This window comes from Populus euphratica, unplaced genomic scaffold (assembly GCF_000495115.2).
Source record: "Populus euphratica unplaced genomic scaffold, PopEup_1.0 scaffold5.1, whole genome shotgun sequence".
NCBI lineage: Eukaryota > Viridiplantae > Streptophyta > Magnoliopsida > Malpighiales > Salicaceae > Populus > Populus euphratica.
In genome coordinates this window covers 327,073-345,299 of record NW_011499848.1, presented here as the reverse complement: position 1 = coordinate 345,299, position 18,227 = coordinate 327,073, and the positions used below count along the sequence as shown (strand labels likewise).

The 18,227-nt window shown below is 35.0% G+C and overlaps 2 protein-coding genes and 1 long non-coding RNA gene across 5 annotated transcripts in view; 1 reads left to right on the top strand and 2 right to left on the bottom strand.

Moving 5' to 3' along the window:
• LOC105111998 (SRSF protein kinase 2) overlaps window positions 1–1,189 on the top strand; it is a 3,871-nt gene extending 2,682 nt beyond the window's left edge. Inside the window, exons 3-4 of the mRNA XM_011007534.1 lie at window positions 136–183; window positions 373–1,189. Coding sequence (XP_011005836.1) covers window positions 136–183; window positions 373–789 — 465 coding nt within the window. The 3' untranslated portion in view covers window positions 790–1,189. The remainder of the gene's footprint in view (window positions 1–135; window positions 184–372) is intronic.
• LOC105112007 (uncharacterized) lies at window positions 1,049–13,652 on the bottom strand. Of its 2 annotated transcripts, none has more exons than XR_839691.1 (8): window positions 13,511–13,652; window positions 13,334–13,406; window positions 12,794–12,886; window positions 12,278–12,377; window positions 11,756–12,000; window positions 11,370–11,656; window positions 8,566–9,433; window positions 1,049–2,385 (listed from the first exon to the last, which is right to left on the bottom strand). It is a non-coding gene; the product is annotated as an uncharacterized LOC105112007 (long non-coding RNA). The 2 variants fall into 2 exon arrangements; XR_839692.1 differs by having other exon boundaries at window positions 1,049–2,373.
• A 2,525-nt stretch (window positions 13,653–16,177) lies between these two features.
• LOC105111982 (uncharacterized) lies at window positions 16,178–17,268 on the bottom strand. Of its 2 annotated transcripts, none has more exons than XM_011007523.1 (4): window positions 17,070–17,268; window positions 16,885–16,990; window positions 16,701–16,765; window positions 16,178–16,526 (listed from the first exon to the last, which is right to left on the bottom strand). In XM_011007523.1, the coding sequence occupies exons 1-4, from the start codon at window positions 17,187–17,189 to the stop codon at window positions 16,413–16,415; spliced, it is 405 nt and encodes a 134-aa protein (XP_011005825.1). In that variant the 5' UTR covers window positions 17,190–17,268; the 3' UTR covers window positions 16,178–16,412. The 2 variants fall into 2 exon arrangements, with proteins under 2 accessions (XP_011005825.1, XP_011005819.1); XM_011007517.1 differs by having other exon boundaries at window positions 16,701–16,762; window positions 16,882–16,990; window positions 17,070–17,267.
• Between the last annotated feature and the right edge of the window lie 959 nt (window positions 17,269–18,227).

The window sequence follows — 18,227 nt, the reverse complement described above, 5'->3', positions numbered from 1 at the left end:
TATGTGGGGGGTTGGGGGGTTTTTTTTTTTTGGGGGGGGGGATGGGGGGGTGTTTCCTTCATTCTGGTTCAAGCTTAGTTTCCCTTGTTTGCTTGATTTTTGCATTGTTCTAACTTATCTAGATTATACTTGCAGGATCACTTGGCATTGATGATGGAGCTTCTAGGCATGATGCCGCGCAAGGTAGGAGTGTCACGTGTTTTACTGATGTCTATTGCATGCTTATTTGCAAGATCATCTCTTTTCTGGATAAACTGAATGAGACCAAGATTAGCTATGCAGTATTAGGTTTTATGTACTTGCTGTGATCCTTTACTCTCTGCATTTTTATGTACTTGCTGTGAACATTTACTCTGTGCATACTTTCCTCAGATTGCATTAGGTGGTCGCTATTCTCGGGATTTCTTCAATAGATATGGAGATTTGAGGCATATTCGTAGGTTGCGTTTCTGGCCTCTTGCTAAGGTGCTTATGGAGAAGTATGATTTCAGTGAGCAAGATGCTAATGACATGACTGACTTCCTTGTTCCAATACTTGATTTTGTGCCTGAAAAGAGACCGACAGCAGCTCAATGCCTTAGTCATCCATGGATCACTGCTGGTCCTCGTCTGCTTCAACCTTCCATGCCAAGTGTTAAGCACGAGGCCAGAAATAGGAATACATCTGAAATCAAGGAGAAGGCTGAGAGGGAGGCTATGGAAGCTGGAGTAGGAAATATAGTTATTGATGGCGCATCAAAAAAATCCAAAGAATCACAACCTACCGAAAACCCTTCCAAAGTGACATGATATAATTCCCAAGTGGTGTTTAATACCAAACTTTTCACTTGTTATCTTTTCCAAAGCGGCTTGCAATCATCTGAGGAACATCAGCTTCCCAATTTTATTTGAGATCCATCCATGTGGTGTTGTGGAATGTGATTTAGGAATCATCAAGTCGTAGTGTGGTTGATTTGTCAGGTGAATGTTCCAGTTTTCGAAAATAGGCGCTCACAGGTGCTCAAACTAAGAAATACACCTCCCTCAATTTGACTCTGCTTTGATTTTCCTTTTTGTACAATGTACAAGCATTGTTCCGAGGGTTCATCATGTATCAGCCTTCTAGATTAGCCGTGTTATTTGGAGACAAGACATCTCGAGGTTTCAAATGTACATTTTACTGGATTGCATTTGTTCCATTGATTTCTTCTTCGGAGATGATGCTGGTTGCTGCGTGCTTATTCTGTCATGGTTCATGTTGAGATAAAGGTCAAGGTTCGATGCTTTTTTTCCTGCCCCTTGAGCACAACTAGGGTAGGCCTAAAGTAGGGTGCTACCTTCAAATATGGCTGCACGACAAAGCTGCCAAGAGAATCGAAGAGTCCACCTTCGTTTTTATTGAAGCAGGATCTCCAAAGCTAAGATAACCAAGGAATAAGAAAAGCAGAAGTCTGATAACTCGATATTAATCATTGAGGGAAATTGGTTTTTCTTAAGTGCAGCTTGCCATCCATCACAAAATGTTTTTTTATCCTCTCGGTGTGTTTTAATTTCTCTTCTTGATATAATGAAGGAAAAACAAAATAAAAGAAAAGAAAGGCAAGAGTTTGATAACTTGATTATAATTCGGTGTGTTTTCATTACTCTTCTTGATATAATTAAGGAAAAACAAAATAAAAGAAAAGAAAGGCAAGAGTTTGATAACTTGACAATAATCATCGAGGGAAATTGGTTTTTAGCAAGTGCATGTTGCTATCACAAGATAATTTGTTTATAAAATTTGAAGTGCTCTTCTCGGTATAGTGATCACTGAAGAAAATCTTTCATGTTTTGCCACGTCTTGAGGATATGTTTGGAAATCATCGGTGAAGTTCTTCCTGGTCAGTAGGGCTGTGGTTTGTTGTTTGCAGTACAATATGCAACAACGGTTTTAGTTTGGTACTTTAGTATCGTTGATTGAGGCAACCACCACTTTCTACAGATGGGGTGTGCCGGGTAGCTAATGCTGACTGTTCGTTCTTCCCTGTAGCACCACAATGGTCCAAACAGCATTTGAAGTAGAAGTTCGGCGCAACAGTCCAAGTCGCTGGTGCAGTGAGGTCTGTCTGCAAACAATCCTTTCAAAAATGGGCATAAGGAGCCTAATTCTACCACGGAGATGATTACCCATTTGATGACCCTGGAGGAATCTATGCCCATGGTTTTAGACCAAGTACTGGAATGCAACATTTTGATGCTGATGAAAGTTGGAGCAGCAATCCCGGACCTGTAGAGCTAGACCTGCAATCCGTCGCTGTGCATGAAATAGGTCACCTACTCAGATTTGGCCACAGTGAGGACCATCCAGGGGGCAATCATGTATCCATATTTCGAGTGTGCAATCAAAAAAGGAATCTGCAAGACCAGCTATAAAAGCCACATATAACTAAATTAAATCTGAAAGAAGATTGTAATATTTCTTATTGTATTAGCAAATACAGGATTTGGAGGTGGATTTTAAAATGTCTCGAGAAGGGGCACTTCCACATAATCTTATCTCCTTGTAAACACAGAATAACTGTAATTAAAGTTTGCCAACCCGCATGCTTTTTTTTTCAAAGATGAGAAAGATTAAAACGAGATATAATTAGTGTTCAGGAACTTGGAGTTTGACAATAGCCTATATTGCTAACCAAATTTTACAATCAAACAAAAGAGCAGTTAGAACTGAATTCGGAAAATTTAATTATAGGAAGGGGTCATTTTCACTTCTGAATTATATATATAGAGGGAGGATTTTGTCCTGCTTACGAGGAAAGTAAGTCCAAGGTTGTGCTTGTTTGTCTGCCATGGTAAAAAGGAAAAACATTGGAAAAAGAACCAATGGATCTCCAAGTATGTCAATTTCGGAACTAATTCTCAATTAAGGCATTCAGCGAATTGTGATGAAGACCAAAATATGGAACATTGGACGTAATTAAGAAGCCGCCAAACCAATACTATTCTTAAAGCTAAAATACAGGTGATCCACAGGCTGGCTATATGCATATGATGTGTAAGCTAGAAAAGACAAAACGAACAACAAAGATAGAAGGCTACATTGCCCAGTACGAGTGCTTCCAATATATAGGAGGACTGTGTAGTCGATGTGTAAGACCAGGTAAGAAACACATGTAAATAATTGTTAAAAGCAGGTAGCATGTACATATTTCAAATTTTCACTAATCCAGCATAATTTTCTAAAATTTAAAATTTATTATAATTATAGTATAGTGCTAGAGTTTAATGCCATACTCATGTGCTTGCTTCTATTATTAAAAGTTTCAAATTTATTATAATTAAAGTACAGTTCTAGAGTTTAACAATTTATTGTGATGATGTTATCATTATAAAATATTTAGATATGGAAGGATTCTAAAATAAACGAAGCTGGAAAGATATCATTGATTTGTTTTCCTCATTATAGCTAAGCTATTTGCTAGAGTAAGCTAAATAACAAAATTTAACTTAAGACCACATGTCACTGTTTTAAAAACTCAACAGCAACAATATTTTCTAGAAGCATGGAAGGTGTCTGTATTAGTATGTTCCTTTTTCAGTAGAATCCTTGATATATATATATATACAATATATATATATATATATATATATATATTTGTTATTTATGTTAAGAAAATAGCTTCAAATATTTGTGTAATCATAACGTAATTAGCTTTTTATAATTAAGTCAAAATTATAGTTAATGGTAGCAGATTTTATAGAATGTAAATCAGAATTCTTTCTATTTAATAAAAAAGACTCTCGTGGAGGGAGGTCATTCAGTCAAATTAACATGGTATCAAAGCCGCACTTTTGAATCTGCATTTCGCTGTCTTGCCTTAGTTTTTCTTGGGTTTTCTTGATTGAGTTTTGATCAGTCCTAGATACATAGGGCTCTTGATTTTATTTTATTTTTTTATTCTTGGTTGTCTTTTGGGTTTTTGATTTTCTTTGATTCCTCTTGTTTTGGTTTGCCAAGATAATGATATCAAACAATTCTGATTTATTTAATGTTCAATTCACTAGAAATAATTATTCTACCTGAAAATTTCAACTTCAAGTATTTGTTACAGGGAAAGAATTGTGGGGTCATGTGGATCGGAATAATCCAGTCCCAATCGATTCTACAAAGTTGCTTCAATAAAAGGTTAGGGATGCTCAGGTAATATCTTGGATTTTAAAGTTTGTTGATCCTCTTATTGTTCTTAATCTAAGGCCATATAAAATAACAAAAATCATGTGGAAGTACCTAAAAAAGGTTTGCTATCAAGATAACAATGCTAGATGTTTTCAATTAGAAAACGATATCTCTAATTATTCTCAATACAATCTTTCCATTTAGGATTATTATTCTGGTTTTCAGAATTTATGGGCAGAATATATTGATATTATTTATGTTAAAATACAAGCTGAATCTCTCTATATTGTTTAATAGGTTCATGAGCAAAGCAGACACGATTAATTTTTAATGAAATTACGATTTGAATTTGAGATTACTTGCTCAAATTTAATGAACTGAGATCCTTTGTCCTCCTTGAATGTTTGTTTTGGGGAATTACTGTGTGAAGATCAGCGTCTCTTTACACAGGGCTATTTCAAACAGGATAATTCAACTGTAGTTGCTTTTGCGGCTCAGGGAAAAGGAAAGGGTCGGAATATGAGCAATATACAATGTTATAACTGCAAAGAATATGGACACATTACTAACAATTATAGAAAAAAGTTCTACAATTATTGCAAACAGCAAGGCCATGTTATCAAAGAGTGTCTCATTCGTCCTCAAAACCGTAGAATAAATGTTTTTCACATTGTGGTGTCCGACAACTCATCTACAATAGTTGCATCTAGTACTCTTACTCCTGAAATGGTACAACAGATAATTCTTACAGCCTTTTTAGCCTCCGAGCTACAAGGTAATAATTCCAATTCTTAATTTTAGCTTGTTGATTCTGTTGCCTCAAATCATATGACCAACTCATCTAATATGCTTAAAAATATGAGTGAGTATCATGGTTCATCACAAATTCAGGTTACTAATAGTAGTCATATACCCAATACTACGGTCGGAGATATCACTCCAACTTTCAAGAATGTTTTTGTATCACTAAAGTTGACTACTAGTCTTATTTCAGTTGGTCAATTGGTGGATGGTAACTGTGATGAGCATTTTTCTTGTAATGATTGTCTTGTGCAAGATCAAGTGTCGGGAAAGGTAATCGTGAAAGGGCCTAAAGATAAAAGATTATTTCCACCGCTTTTTTCCATTCCTCGTTATCTATCTTTTAGTTGTACAACTATTCAAAATAAGAATGAAATATGGCATAAATGTTGAGGCCATCCGAATTCTATTGTTTTGTCTCGATTGTTGAATTCTAATTTGTTAGCAAATTAAACTAAATTTTCTTCTCATGATGCTTTTTTTTTACTGTTCTACATATAAATTAGACAAAAGTAAAACCCTTCATTTCCCTTCCCATGACAATCAAGATACAAAATGCTTTGATATCATTCATAGTGATGTTTGAGGTCCTACACCTATTATTTCTCATGCTCACTACAAGTACTTTGTGACATTTATTAATGATTTTACAGTCAAAGTACTTGGGTGTATTTCCTTCGTTACAAATACGAGGTCTTTTATGTTTTCAAGTCATTTTTTGCCTATAGTAAGACTCAATCTTCTGATGGTATTAAGATATTAAGATTTGATTTGGGTGGGAAATACATGTCACATGAATTTCATGATTTTTTACAACAAAAAGGTATTGTCTCATATCGTCCTTATCCATATACACCACAATAAAATAGGGATGCTGATCATAACAACCATCATCTTTTGGATATAACCTTATTACCCGAGTCTTTTATACCATCTAAATTTTGGATTGAAGCCTTGTTTAGTGCAATTTATTTAATCAATTGATTGCCATCATAGGTGTTAAATTTTGATTCCCCATACTATTGTCTACATCATAAGTCTCCTAGCTATCATGACTTGCATACTTTTAGTTGTTTGCTTTGTTCATTTGCCTTCTCATGAACGACACAAACATTTTGTTCAGTCCGCTAAATGTGTCTTTTTAGGATATAGTATTTCTCACAAAGGTTTTGTTTGTTATGATCTAAGTTATAGCAAATTTTGTATTTCTAGAAATGTTGTCTTCTTTGAAAATCAATATTTCTTTCCTACTCATGTGGCATCTTTTTCTGTTGCTCCTATTCTTCCTCATTTTGAGGATGTATCATCTTTTGAGCGGTTCAAGCATGGAATTATGTATGAAAGACGTCAACCAACTTTGCCACTTCTTGAGACTGACCCACCACCTAATACTACTCCTGAGATTGCTTCTAAGCCTTCTATTTATCAGTTTGCTACTCGTCGATCTACAAGAGTATCTCATCCTCCTAATCGGTATGGTTTTTCTACTACTCTATCCACTATTATCATTCCCTCATGCTACTCATAAGTTGTCCAACATGAGTGTTGGCAAAAAGCCATGCAGGAGGAACTTCACGCTCTTCAGGATAATTATACATGAGATCTTGTTTCTTGACTTTTAGCTGTTAAGCTCATTGGATGTAAATGAGTGTACTCGATTCAGCTTCGCCCTGATGGAACTCTAGGTCGATATAAAACACGATTGGTTGCTCTTAGAGATAGACAAGAGCATGGTGTGGATTATGGGAGACTTTTGCTCCTGCACCTAAAATGACTATAGTGTGCACTATTATTGCTAAGTTGCTTCCCAGGGTTGGCCACTTCATCAAACAAATGTAAAAAATGCTTTTCTCCATGGTAATATTAAAAAGGATATTTATATGGCACCTTCATCTGGTTTGTTCTCATAATCTACATCAGTTGTGTGTGAGTCAAAGTGGTCCTTGTATGGTTTTAAACAAGCTCCCTGAGCATAATTTGACAAGTTTCGCACTACCTTGCTTCGCTTCTCTTTTATGCAAAGCAAATATGATTCCTCTTTATTTCTTTGCAAGACATCTACTGGTTTTGTAATCCTCCTTGTTTATGTCAATGACATTGTCATTACAGGCACTGATTCTTTATTTATTAGCAACCTTCAGCACCATCTTCAGGATTGCTTTCACATGAAGGACCTTGGTTCTCTTACTTACTTCTTAGGATTGGAAGTTCATTTTTCTTCTTATGGTGTATTTGTGCATCAACATAAATATACTTAGGACTTGATTGCTTTGGCTGGTCTTCAAGATTCTTCTTCGCTGGGTACTCCTTTGGAGGTGAACGTTAAGTTTCGACATGGTGATAAGGATCTTCTGTCTAATCCAACTCTATATTGACAATTAGCTGACAGCTTGAATTATCTTACTATTACACAGCCTAATATCTCTTTTGTAGTTCAACAAGTCAGTTAATTTATGCAATCTTCCCGTCATTTACATTTGGTAGCTGTTCGTCACATTATTCGATATCTACTTGGCTCTTCTAGCCGTGGCCTATTCTACCATGTTGGTTCTTCTACACGCCTTGTTGCTTTTAGTGATGTCGATTGGGCAGGTTGTCCTGATACACGTCGCTCTGTCACAGGTTGATGTATGTTTCTTAGTGACTCTTTGATATCTTGGAAGAGTAAGAAACAAAATCGTGTTTCCAAATCTTTGACTGAGTCTAAATATAAAGTCATGTCGGCTACTTGCTCTAAGATTGTTTAGTTTCGTGGACTGCTTGCAGAAATTGGATTTCTCAAGACTACTCCCACTCTTTTTCATGCTGACAACATAAGTGAGTTTAGCTTCGTGGACTGCTTGCAGAAATTGGATTTCTCAAGACTAATCCTACTCTTTTTCATGCTAACAACACAAGTGATATTCAGATTGCTATCAATTCTATTTTCCATGAGCGTACCAAGCATATCGAAGTGGATTGTCATTCTATTCGAGAAGTCGAGGATACTCACATTATTTCTCTTCCACATATCTCCACTGACCTTCAAATAACTGACGTGTTTACCAAATCAATGACTCGTCAACACCATCAGTTTCTAGTTGACAAATTGATGCTTCTTGATCATCCAGCATCAATTTGAGGGGGGATGTTAGCATGGTCCTTTTCAGTAGAATCATTAGTTTCCATATACATATTTATTATTTATGCCAAGAAAACAGGTGTAAATATTGTATAATTATAGTGTAATTAACTTTCTATAATTAGACCGAAATTACAGTTAATAATAGCAAATTTTATGGAATGTAAATCAGAATTCTTCCTATTTAATGAAAGACTCTCATGAAAGAAGGTCATTCAGCCAAACTAATAGTCTATTTGAGAAAAAAATGAATGATATTGACCTATTGAGAATTTAAACATTCAAGACTCATTGCTTCCAGTATGGTAGATGACAAACTGTAGAAAATTAAGCTATGCTATGCCTAAACCTAACAGGGCCATAGTCATTTGAATTTTATTTTTCTCGAATAGTGATAAATTTGTTTGCACAATCACGTTGCCTTAATTGAAATAGTATAGTTTAATGCATACGTGAATGTGTGTGTATAGGGATGAGTATGAGAGAGAGACAGGTAAAACGAGAGAACCTGAGGCGGATTTATAATTGCAGCAAATTGGTCCACTGGATACATACTCCCAAGTTGTAAATGCTGCACAATAACACGGAGCAATTAGGTATATAGATTATCTTTTATTAAGTTTGTTTCAGAAAGTTCTGCCTAATAATATATGAACTTGAAAGTTCCTCCTAGAAATTCATTTGGTGCAAGCCTCCCTGACCGAGCTTTCTCAGTTAGTTGCTTGACCTGAAATTCCAAGTAACCAAAAATAAGATAAGCAAAGTAAAACTGTGGTCTTCACATTCAGAAATGTGGACAGTCAGTAATCAACAACAAAAAGGGAGAAGATCCTTGAAAAGTGATAAATAATAGTAAAAGGAAGGACCAAAAGTTCAATAACAGGCCTGCCCAAAAACAGAGAGCAAGGTGTGGTGGGGAATTCAACAATCATGGTTCCATAAAAATAAAATTTCTTAACAAACATGCAGGAGACACGTTACTAAAGTATGCATACCAAAGGTGTATCCTTTCCCTAGATTCTACAAGGCAAGCATGGATTTAGTATAAGAGACCAAAATCCACTAGTGAATTGAGTGAAACAGCAACAAAATCACACTACACAAAAATCAAGAAAGGAACCAAAAAATAATGGTCTTGAGAAGCAGAGAAATATAAAAGACAAACTTGTTTTCCCCTTTAATTTGCCATGGTGACAACGTTTCCTTCCTCTACCTCTGAATCCCCTTCCGCATCCACAATAATTCATAAACCCCATTTTTTTGTTTTATTTTCTTGCTAGAAAATAGGAAAGAAGAGAAAAGAGAGGTCCAAACACAACCTGAGAGGCCAATCCTCGCTGAAAACAACCCAAACCACTGAAAATTTGGTGAATAACCTGGAAAATGTGATGAGCATAAGAGATGAAGAATCGGGAAAAAAAGAAGAAAAGGATGGCATAAAGATGACAGTAAAAACAACAATGTAATAAATGCAATGGCTGAAAATGAGCTGAGATGACACAAAACCTTTGCCAAAGGAGAAGAAAAACAGTAGAAAACAGGGATAAAACAGTCAAAGAAACAGCCATAGGAAAAACAACCACAACAATACGCAAAATCACAATTTGTTTGCCTGAAACAGCAGAAGAACCCATTCATTGAGAGTGGAAAGCTGGGAAAAATGTACGGAAATGTTGTGCAAGACTTAAGGCAAAAACTGGCAGGAAAAAAAAAGTAAAAATAAAGAAAAGAAGCCTTTCCTACCACTTCATTGAGAGTGGAAAAAATAATCATAAATTGCACAAAACAGATCAGCATAACAAAGACAGACTAAGTTGTATCCCCAAGTCAAAGAGGAAAGTCATGAGAAAACCAAGACTATGAACAGAAAAATAACACCCAGCACGGCTTCTTTCATTGACAACTTCCCTAAACATCAATTGATTAACATGCCTTTCTCCAGGTGCATGACGAATGTAAAAATGGACTGAATGATTCAATACACACCAAGCATCAAACCCAACCAAAAAATTTAAAGGAAAAGTTGCATGAACTATCTGCCAACTACAACTGATCATTGAAACATATAACAATAACTTCCCTTAACAGCAGTTGATTATCATGGCTTTCTGTAGGACCCTGACATGAAAAAAAAGGACTAAACAACTCAACACACAACAAGCATCTAACCCAGCTAAAAGATTTGAAGGAAAAATCAATGACTTCTTATAGAATATTTGTCAAACTCCTTGTGTGCACAAGACAAAGAAGGCAGCTGAGACCAACCAAAACTCCATACATACTCAAACACATGGTTTCAATAATCAACAAAGCTCACACATTGTAGGAGTCCTTTTCAAACACAACACACACAACGAGCTTAACAAACGACAACTCCATAGATGTTTGAAAAGGCAGAAAGACCAAAACACCATTTCCACAACAACCACATAACAGATGCAAAACCTCAACAAGGAAACCTAACAAACATCTAAACACGAACCAACCAATCCATGTGAAAATAGAGAGAGAGAAAACACACAACAAATGAAAGCATGAAGAAAAGGGGAAGTTTTGTTTATTTCAATTGGCATTACCTAGCAAACCGCAAGTTCAAACAATAAGCAAAGGCAAAATGAATAGAGAACAAACAACAAACCAATCCACAAAAGGAAGAGCAGAAGAAATAAATAAAAGGCAATAAACTTTAAAGTGTAAATCATCTCAATTGAAATATATCTGAAGTGTAAATCATATCAATTGAAATAAAAGGCCACAGAGTAAGATAAAGATTACAAGATTACTTTGTTGGAAACTAATCTTTGAAGTGTAAATCATCTTAATTGAAATGGAAAACAAACCTTTCCTTTCAAAATTTAACATGACTTCCCTATTAGTTATTTTCAACATGGAAACTCAGCCTATATCCGCATAAGCCTTTTTCCAAGCAATAGGATGGTGCACCATCATTCTCATTCTACAGTAAACAGACCACCTAAAGATAATATAAAGACATGCTTGAACAAAACAGCCAAAAACTCATATGCCCTTCCAATCAAGAAATGAATTTATTGAGACAACAAATGTCTATACAGCCAAAAACTCATATGCCCTTCCGATCAAGAAATGAATTTATTGAGACAACAAGATAATCCTAGAATGAGAATAAGAATATTCTAAAATACCGGAACCACATAACAACATTCAGAAAACAGCATACAACAAAGTGCAAACATATACACACTTTATACAAGTAACAAGCAAAACAACAACCCCCGCATGTCATCTGAAGATAAACAAACTGATTGGTTCACGTTAAAAAACGAATCATACCTCAAAGTTACAAGCAGTAGCATTCATCTCCATTAAGTAGAAATACTATTCAGAAGCTAGTAGGATGCAATGCCAGCATTATGGTCTTTGGTGAGATTAGCTGAAGGACTAGCGCCAACACATTTTTCCTTCTCGTTTCTTACTGGAGGTAGAAGTCTGAATAGTGGAAGGATTGGCTGAATCCACTTTGGTTTGATCAGCTGAAGGATTACATGCACCCATATCTTTTCCATACTGCTTTTCAACTGAATGCACAACGGTCAGATTAACTAAGAGAGGGATTAAGCCTGCATCAATTCCATTCAGTTTTTTCATCAGAGGATCACAATTCTTTTGGTCACCAGCTAGTTCAGAAATAAAAGTACCATGATTTTCAGTTAAAATACCCTGATTTGATGATTTTTTTTCCATTTCAGCTGTTAACTGTCCAGACAGCTGCAAGGCATAAGGAAGAGGGTCCTTAATCATTGCTATCAGCTCCTTAGAGCTAGCTCTCGGTGCTTTAGCTCTCTAACTGCTTCATCAATACTTACAGTGTCTTATACTCCAGCAATTCCTGTATTTGTGATCTTGACGATACCTTTTGAGCATTTGATAAGGGTAACATGCCCGTGCTTATACTCCTGAGTTTCTACAGTTTAAGAGAGAGAGAGAAAGAGAGAAGAGAGGGAGGAACACATTTATAAAGAGAGAGAGAGAAAGAGAGAGAGAAGAGAGGGAGGAACACATTTATAAAGATGACGGTGATTTTTTTATGCAACTACAGAATCTCAAATAGTCAAGCAAAAAATAATTAAAAAAAAAACACAACAAATCATGACTAGCATACAGAATCTCAAATAGTCAACCAAAAATAATTAAAAAAAACACAACAAATCATGACTAGCAAATAAAAAAAAACAACTCACCTGTATTTTCATTGCCAAGCTTATCAGCAGGCCCCAAAAACCACATTCCCGTCAGCTAACTTGGAACATCCCTCTCCTGCATCAACCGGATTCCCATTGGCTTTGGGAATGGGAAATTAGCAGCAGGTCATAAAGACACGGTTATTGTCAACAGCCAAGTTCATGGCTTTTCTGTCTGATTTTGACATTTATGGAACAAGATGTTTCAAAAGGTACTATCCCGATAATAGAGCATATACTACAAGATACATAAATCACAATTTTTAGCTCGATTTCAAATAATTATATCAGTCACGAATGAGAATAAAGAAACAATGCCCTGATAGAAACTGATTACAAAATTGAACTGAATCGTTTACTATGTTAACTAACATAATTTCTTCAAACAATTCTCAAAATCCAGAATTAGAGAGAGAGAGAGAGAGAGATAGCACACCATGTTAACTAACACAATTTCTTCAAACAATTCTCAAAATCCAGAATTAGAGAGAGAGAGAGAGATAGCACAGGAATTACCAGCACAGAAGCGAGAGATGGTAAGGTGCTCGAGAACAAAATCGCTGAGCTCCACACGGCAAACCATGGAAGTCCCTTTCTCACAACTAAACTCTGCCATTTAAATAGAAGGAACATAGTGAGGCTCAAATTCATGTTCTATCATACCATCATAAGAACAGAACCTAAGAGGTTATGGCTGCAATAAAAGGCATTTTGTACAAAACAATTATCTAGAGGGATCAACAATAAGAAAAATCACAGACGAGAGGGATTAAATAACACCATCAACCGTTTATACAGAACAATTAATTGCCTCTTGAAAATTACCAATCAATTTGTTCCTTAAAAACATGTCTAGATTTTCCACCAAACATACCATCATAAACCCATTGCATTACCTTCCGTTTCATAGGAAAAGAAATGAAAAAGATAGTAACAAAACGATAACAGGACAGAAACCCTAACCCTATTCTTAGGGAGAAAGAATTCTACACTTAATCAAAACGCAAAAAATCGCATAGATAATTCAATGGCGAATCAAGAAGAGAAAACCAAAACCCGAACTCGTTTCGTTTCATCCTCTTGAGTGATTTCTTTCTGCTTGCTGTTTGAGTCCCAAAGACCCAGAATCCTGCAAAATGAATTGCTGATAATTTTTGTAAGAATCCACAGCATCAAAACACTAACCTTTAATTACAACGAAACAGATAGAATGGTAAGGAGATAAATTAATACCGTTTGGCAGGCGTTCAGTGAGAGAAGGGGTTGTATTGTCGCTGCATTATTCGCCTAGAGCCCGCCCGTATTCTCGCACCGAAATTTCTCATGAAGGATCTGAAACACTAAACCTGGGGCAAACCGCTATAAAAACAAAACGAAAGAATGAAAAGAAAGAGAGGGGAGATCTTAGTGGGAAGTCCAATTGATACTTCTTATATATATAGCGGTCGGGTGATATTTCTCATATGTACAACGGTCGGGTGAGCCCGGGAAATTACGCTAATTTAATGGGCTTAGTGGGCCTGATTTAAACGTTAAATAGGCTCGAATTATGAACACCCTCTAGGCCCATATTTGCTAGGCCTTTAAAGTCTCCCCGCCAAGAAAAAAGGACCTCCTTAATCTTATGTATCATCCTGGTAGGTACGCTGTTCTTGATGTAATTCTTCGTGCATTTAAAGAAATCTTTCTGTTTTGGATGGCCATTCCCAATAAATCTTTTCTAATAAAAGAACTTCTCCTGCTATTTTTTCACCTGGCGAAGCTTTTTTATCAGTTAAAAAATAAGACTACCGGTGATCCCAAGCATGTTTTAAAAGAAGTAAAACAAGAAACTACTCGTGGCATAAACTCGATCTAGAAAATAAATAAAAAAATGTATAATTTGATTAGATAATAAAAAAATAGATGATGAAAGTAAATAGATCAATTCAAACAAAAAAACCAAGATTCCAACAAAAAATAAATAAAATAAAATAAAATCAAAACCAACTCGAGTTAATCTAAAAGAATATACTGACTATGTAAGATAAATTACAAGACTAAGATGAGCCAAAAAAAAAATTAAAGTTTAATTCAAATATAAAATGATGAGACTGTAAGAAAAAAATTAATTTTAAAAATTATCTCAATTCAAATAAATAGAATTCAAATTTGAAAAATGAAAAAAAAATTAAAAGAAGGTGAAATTAAAAAGAAATTTAAAATTTAAAAATTATTTTAAATAAAATAAATTATAATCAATAGAAAAAAATCTGAGCTTGAAAGAATAATATATTAAAGTATTGCTTTGAAATTTTAAAGATATAAAAATATAAATTAAAAAAAAAAGAGAAAATGAATAATTAAAAAATAATAAGTGCTAAACTAGAGAGCCTTTAACCATTTGTATTACCTCATCACTGAAGGTATATCGAGATGATTAAAATATTGTTGTGAAATGTAATGTTTGGTTGTAACCTCCTTATGAAGGGTGTTTTAATCATATTTCATGTCTATTCAAATATAAAAATGCTCATGAAAGGACAAAAAAACCCTTAAAAATAGCTTAGTAGATTTTATATTTAAGGGTAATTAAGTTATTGTACATTGCTAAAAACTTACGAAGACTAGAAAACCCCTGTATGCAAGTTTTAAAACAAGTGAAAAACAAGATGCGAGACATGGCAAAAAATAGGTGTAATTTAATTAGATAATAAAAGAATAGATAATTACAGCAAAAAAAATTAATTTAAACAAAAAAATTCATAAGAACATGTTAAAAAACACAGTTATCAAAACAGTTGTGGGAAGAGTTAAATCTTTCAGTGATGATTTGCATTTGTGTCGGATGTTCTAGTCCATGCTTATTCATCTATTGCTGCTTGACTAAATAGTGAATTCCTTGCTGATCTCTTTTTTGGCAGGTTGCCAGCTCCTGTGTTACTGTTGTTGTTTAGCAGCAAACATTCTGTCTGGTGTGCTCGGTATAGCTTCGGAGATGTCACAGGTAAGCTTTGCGTGTTTCTTATCAGAAAAATTCTTCCTGAATCGCAATCTTCTGCAAATATTTAGCTCCTAATTGAACTAGACGAGACGGATCTTCCCAGAGTTGCCCTTCTTACAGCGATTGCTTGAGGTATTCCCGTTGGCTTCAGATGATGTGGAAGCGAGGAGTGTTCTCCGGCAAGGTTACTCGTTCGGGTTAGAGAGAATGATAAAAGCCCATCTAGCCTGTATCAGTTTGTGCTGGTTCTAGCAAGCAAATCTGAGATTCTTGAAGATGATCTTCTCAACCGACAGTTAGATAATTCCTGTGAAGAAACCAAGGACTTTACCGGTTCTAGCTCAATACAAAATACTGGAAGCACAGCAATATCCTGTTCTCTTATTTTTCTTGAACTTGTATTAGAAACACATCAATTTGATTTTGAAAAACTTTATGCACATCATACTCTACGTTCTTCTATTCTTTTCTCCTCAACTCTGATGCAGCTCATAAGAATAGTCAGTATTCTTAATCAGTGGTCCATCTTCCATATTGTTTGTGCGTGCAACACTTCCATTAATGCCCCAATATCTCAGGGAATCTCATGCGGTAGGAACACAACACGGGTCCCTCGGTGCATGGCTACATGCTGTAACTAAGATGAAATCTCTCTGGACCGTGAGGAAACATGAAATCCAACGATCAGGTGTGGTGAAATAATTGATCCCAGCTCTATAAAGTTGGCTATTGCCAGTCTTGATGCAAGAATTCGTACCCTCCCAGGAGTTTTGCTGGAATTTGTTAAAATAACAATCCAATTCCTGGAGGTGTTGTGGTGATGGGATGCCCTTCCCCTAAATGTCTATCCTGCCCGATGCAACCATGCTTAAAAGTGGAAACGATCAAATGGTAAAACTATAGCATCTCTGGTGCAGTTTAGGTCATGCAAATTTATGATACAATCTGGGAAATCAGGCTTGCACATTTTATCCTCCATGTATTCTAGTTTGCCCAATTTTCATAGTGGTTTAGAAGAGATTGTTAGCACAGGCACATAAACCATAACTCAAGACTTGCAGGATATTTCAAGACTATTAACATGAATACATCTGCAAGAATTTCGCAGTTATAGAACGGCAGTTCCTTTGTCTGAACAAACAATCTAAGCAATCACATAAACTCTTCAATTAAGGGCTGGTAAAAGAGCTTATATGCCTCCATAACTTCAAGATACCACATTGCTTCTCGATCCGGAAATGCCGAAAGATCGACCATCTTATGAACCTAAAATTTGAAAATAAACCGCTATCCACATGATCAAAGTCTAAACAAAATGTATTCTTTGCAGGTATTTGACAGAAAATAGGTGGATCAAGTAGTAAGTTCTATTGAACAATGTAAAAACGAATTGTTCGCAAGTATTTGATTAAAACTCGGGGGATCAATTCGTGAATTTACCTTAATCATAGGGGTCTCGCCATGACGGACAAAGTACCCTCCAACTACCATCACATACATCCCTGTACAATCCAAAATTCAGAAATAGACCCAAGAAAAACAAAGCGGTCCATGCTAAAATGCACCAATATATGCTAAAATGCGCCAAAAGAAAAGCTAAATAGAAACGGAAAAGCGATACCCAAGTCCCAGTGACGGAGACGGAAGTCAGCAGAAAGGCAAAGCTCGATGACACCAGTGCCGTCATCGAGAAGGAGACGACCGTCACCATCGTTGGAGACCAGAATCCCCTGAGAACAACAGCAGAGAGGAATTACATAAGGGAAGTGGAAGAGGGGTAAATGGGGAACCGATAAAAAGAAGAGGAACCTGTAACCAGGCACGTTGAAAGAGAATGCCGCCGAGAGTCAAGGCGTTTTGAGAAGGAGTCTCGCTGGCGTCTTTCAATTGGACGCAGAGCAGCTTAAGCGCTGCTAGGCTGTAATCCATCTCCTGGTCTCCACCGATTCCTCCTCTTCCCTCTCTTCTCTACTCTACTGTGTTGGCGAGTTATTCAAACGTTATTTTACCCGAAGGACAAATAGAGATGTGGGGTAAGGTGCGTTTGGTACCTGTAATTGTTCCTTCTTGCTACTTTGGTCCCTTTACCTGTAATTGTTCTTCAAACCGGACCAGTTACTTTCTCAAGCTGACCGTTTTCTCTCAAACTGTACCAATCTTTCTTTCTTTCTAAAATCACCATTTGTTTATGAGGTGCAGAAATGTTTTTAAAATTTTTCATTTTTTATTTTTTTAGTTTATTTTTATGTACTATATAAAAATAAAATTTAAAAAATAAATATTATTTTAATATATTTTTAAATAAAAAATATTTTGAAATCTGTAAAACTAGCTTAACGTGAAATAAAAACTTGTGATATCATGATTTGTTTGAAGGATATATTTGAAAATATAATAAAATTTATTTTTTTATATTTAAAAATATATTAAAATATTTTTTTCAAAAAGGTTATACTATCAGAAAATAAATAATTTGGCTTGAAGGGTTTGAGATAAAGGCCATTTGTAATAATTATTAGTAATATATTCTTCCGTAGGGGTTTTTTTTTTGTTCAGTGAAAGAAAAGTAAAGTAAAACACTTTCAATAAATAGAAGAGAGAGAGAGATAAATAATTAAGTAATAAATTAGAGTATGGTTGTTTTTATATTTTAAAAAAATTAAAAAAAAATTGTTTAAAATTAATATTTTTTAATATTTTTAGATTATTTTGACATAATGATATAAAAAACAAAAGAAATAAATAATAAATTAGAACTTGTTTGTTTTTGCATTTCAATAGTATTTAAAAAAATAGATTTTTATTTATTTATTTATTTTTAATTAATATTTTTTAGTATTTTCATATTATTTTGATATTCTAATCTCAAAAATAATTTTAAAAAAATAAAAAATATTATTTTAATATATTTTAAAAAAAATATTTTAAAAAATAACTACTATCACATACTCAATCAATTTTTAGGCC

Bases quoted from the DNA above. Each gene is read 5' to 3' on its own strand.
- LOC105111982 (XM_011007523.1), bottom strand. From the start codon at position 17,189: ATGGATTACAGCCTAGCAGCGCTTAAGCTGCTCTGCGTCCAATTGAAA. The intron at 16,991-17,069 runs GTTCCTCTTCTT...TGTTGTTCTCAG, and splicing joins TTCAACGTGCCTGGTTACAG to GGGATTCTGGTCTCCAACGA. The intron at 16,766-16,884 runs TGGGTATCGCTT...TTTTGGATTGTA, and splicing joins CCGTCTCCGTCACTGGGACT to CAGGGATGTATGTGATGGTA.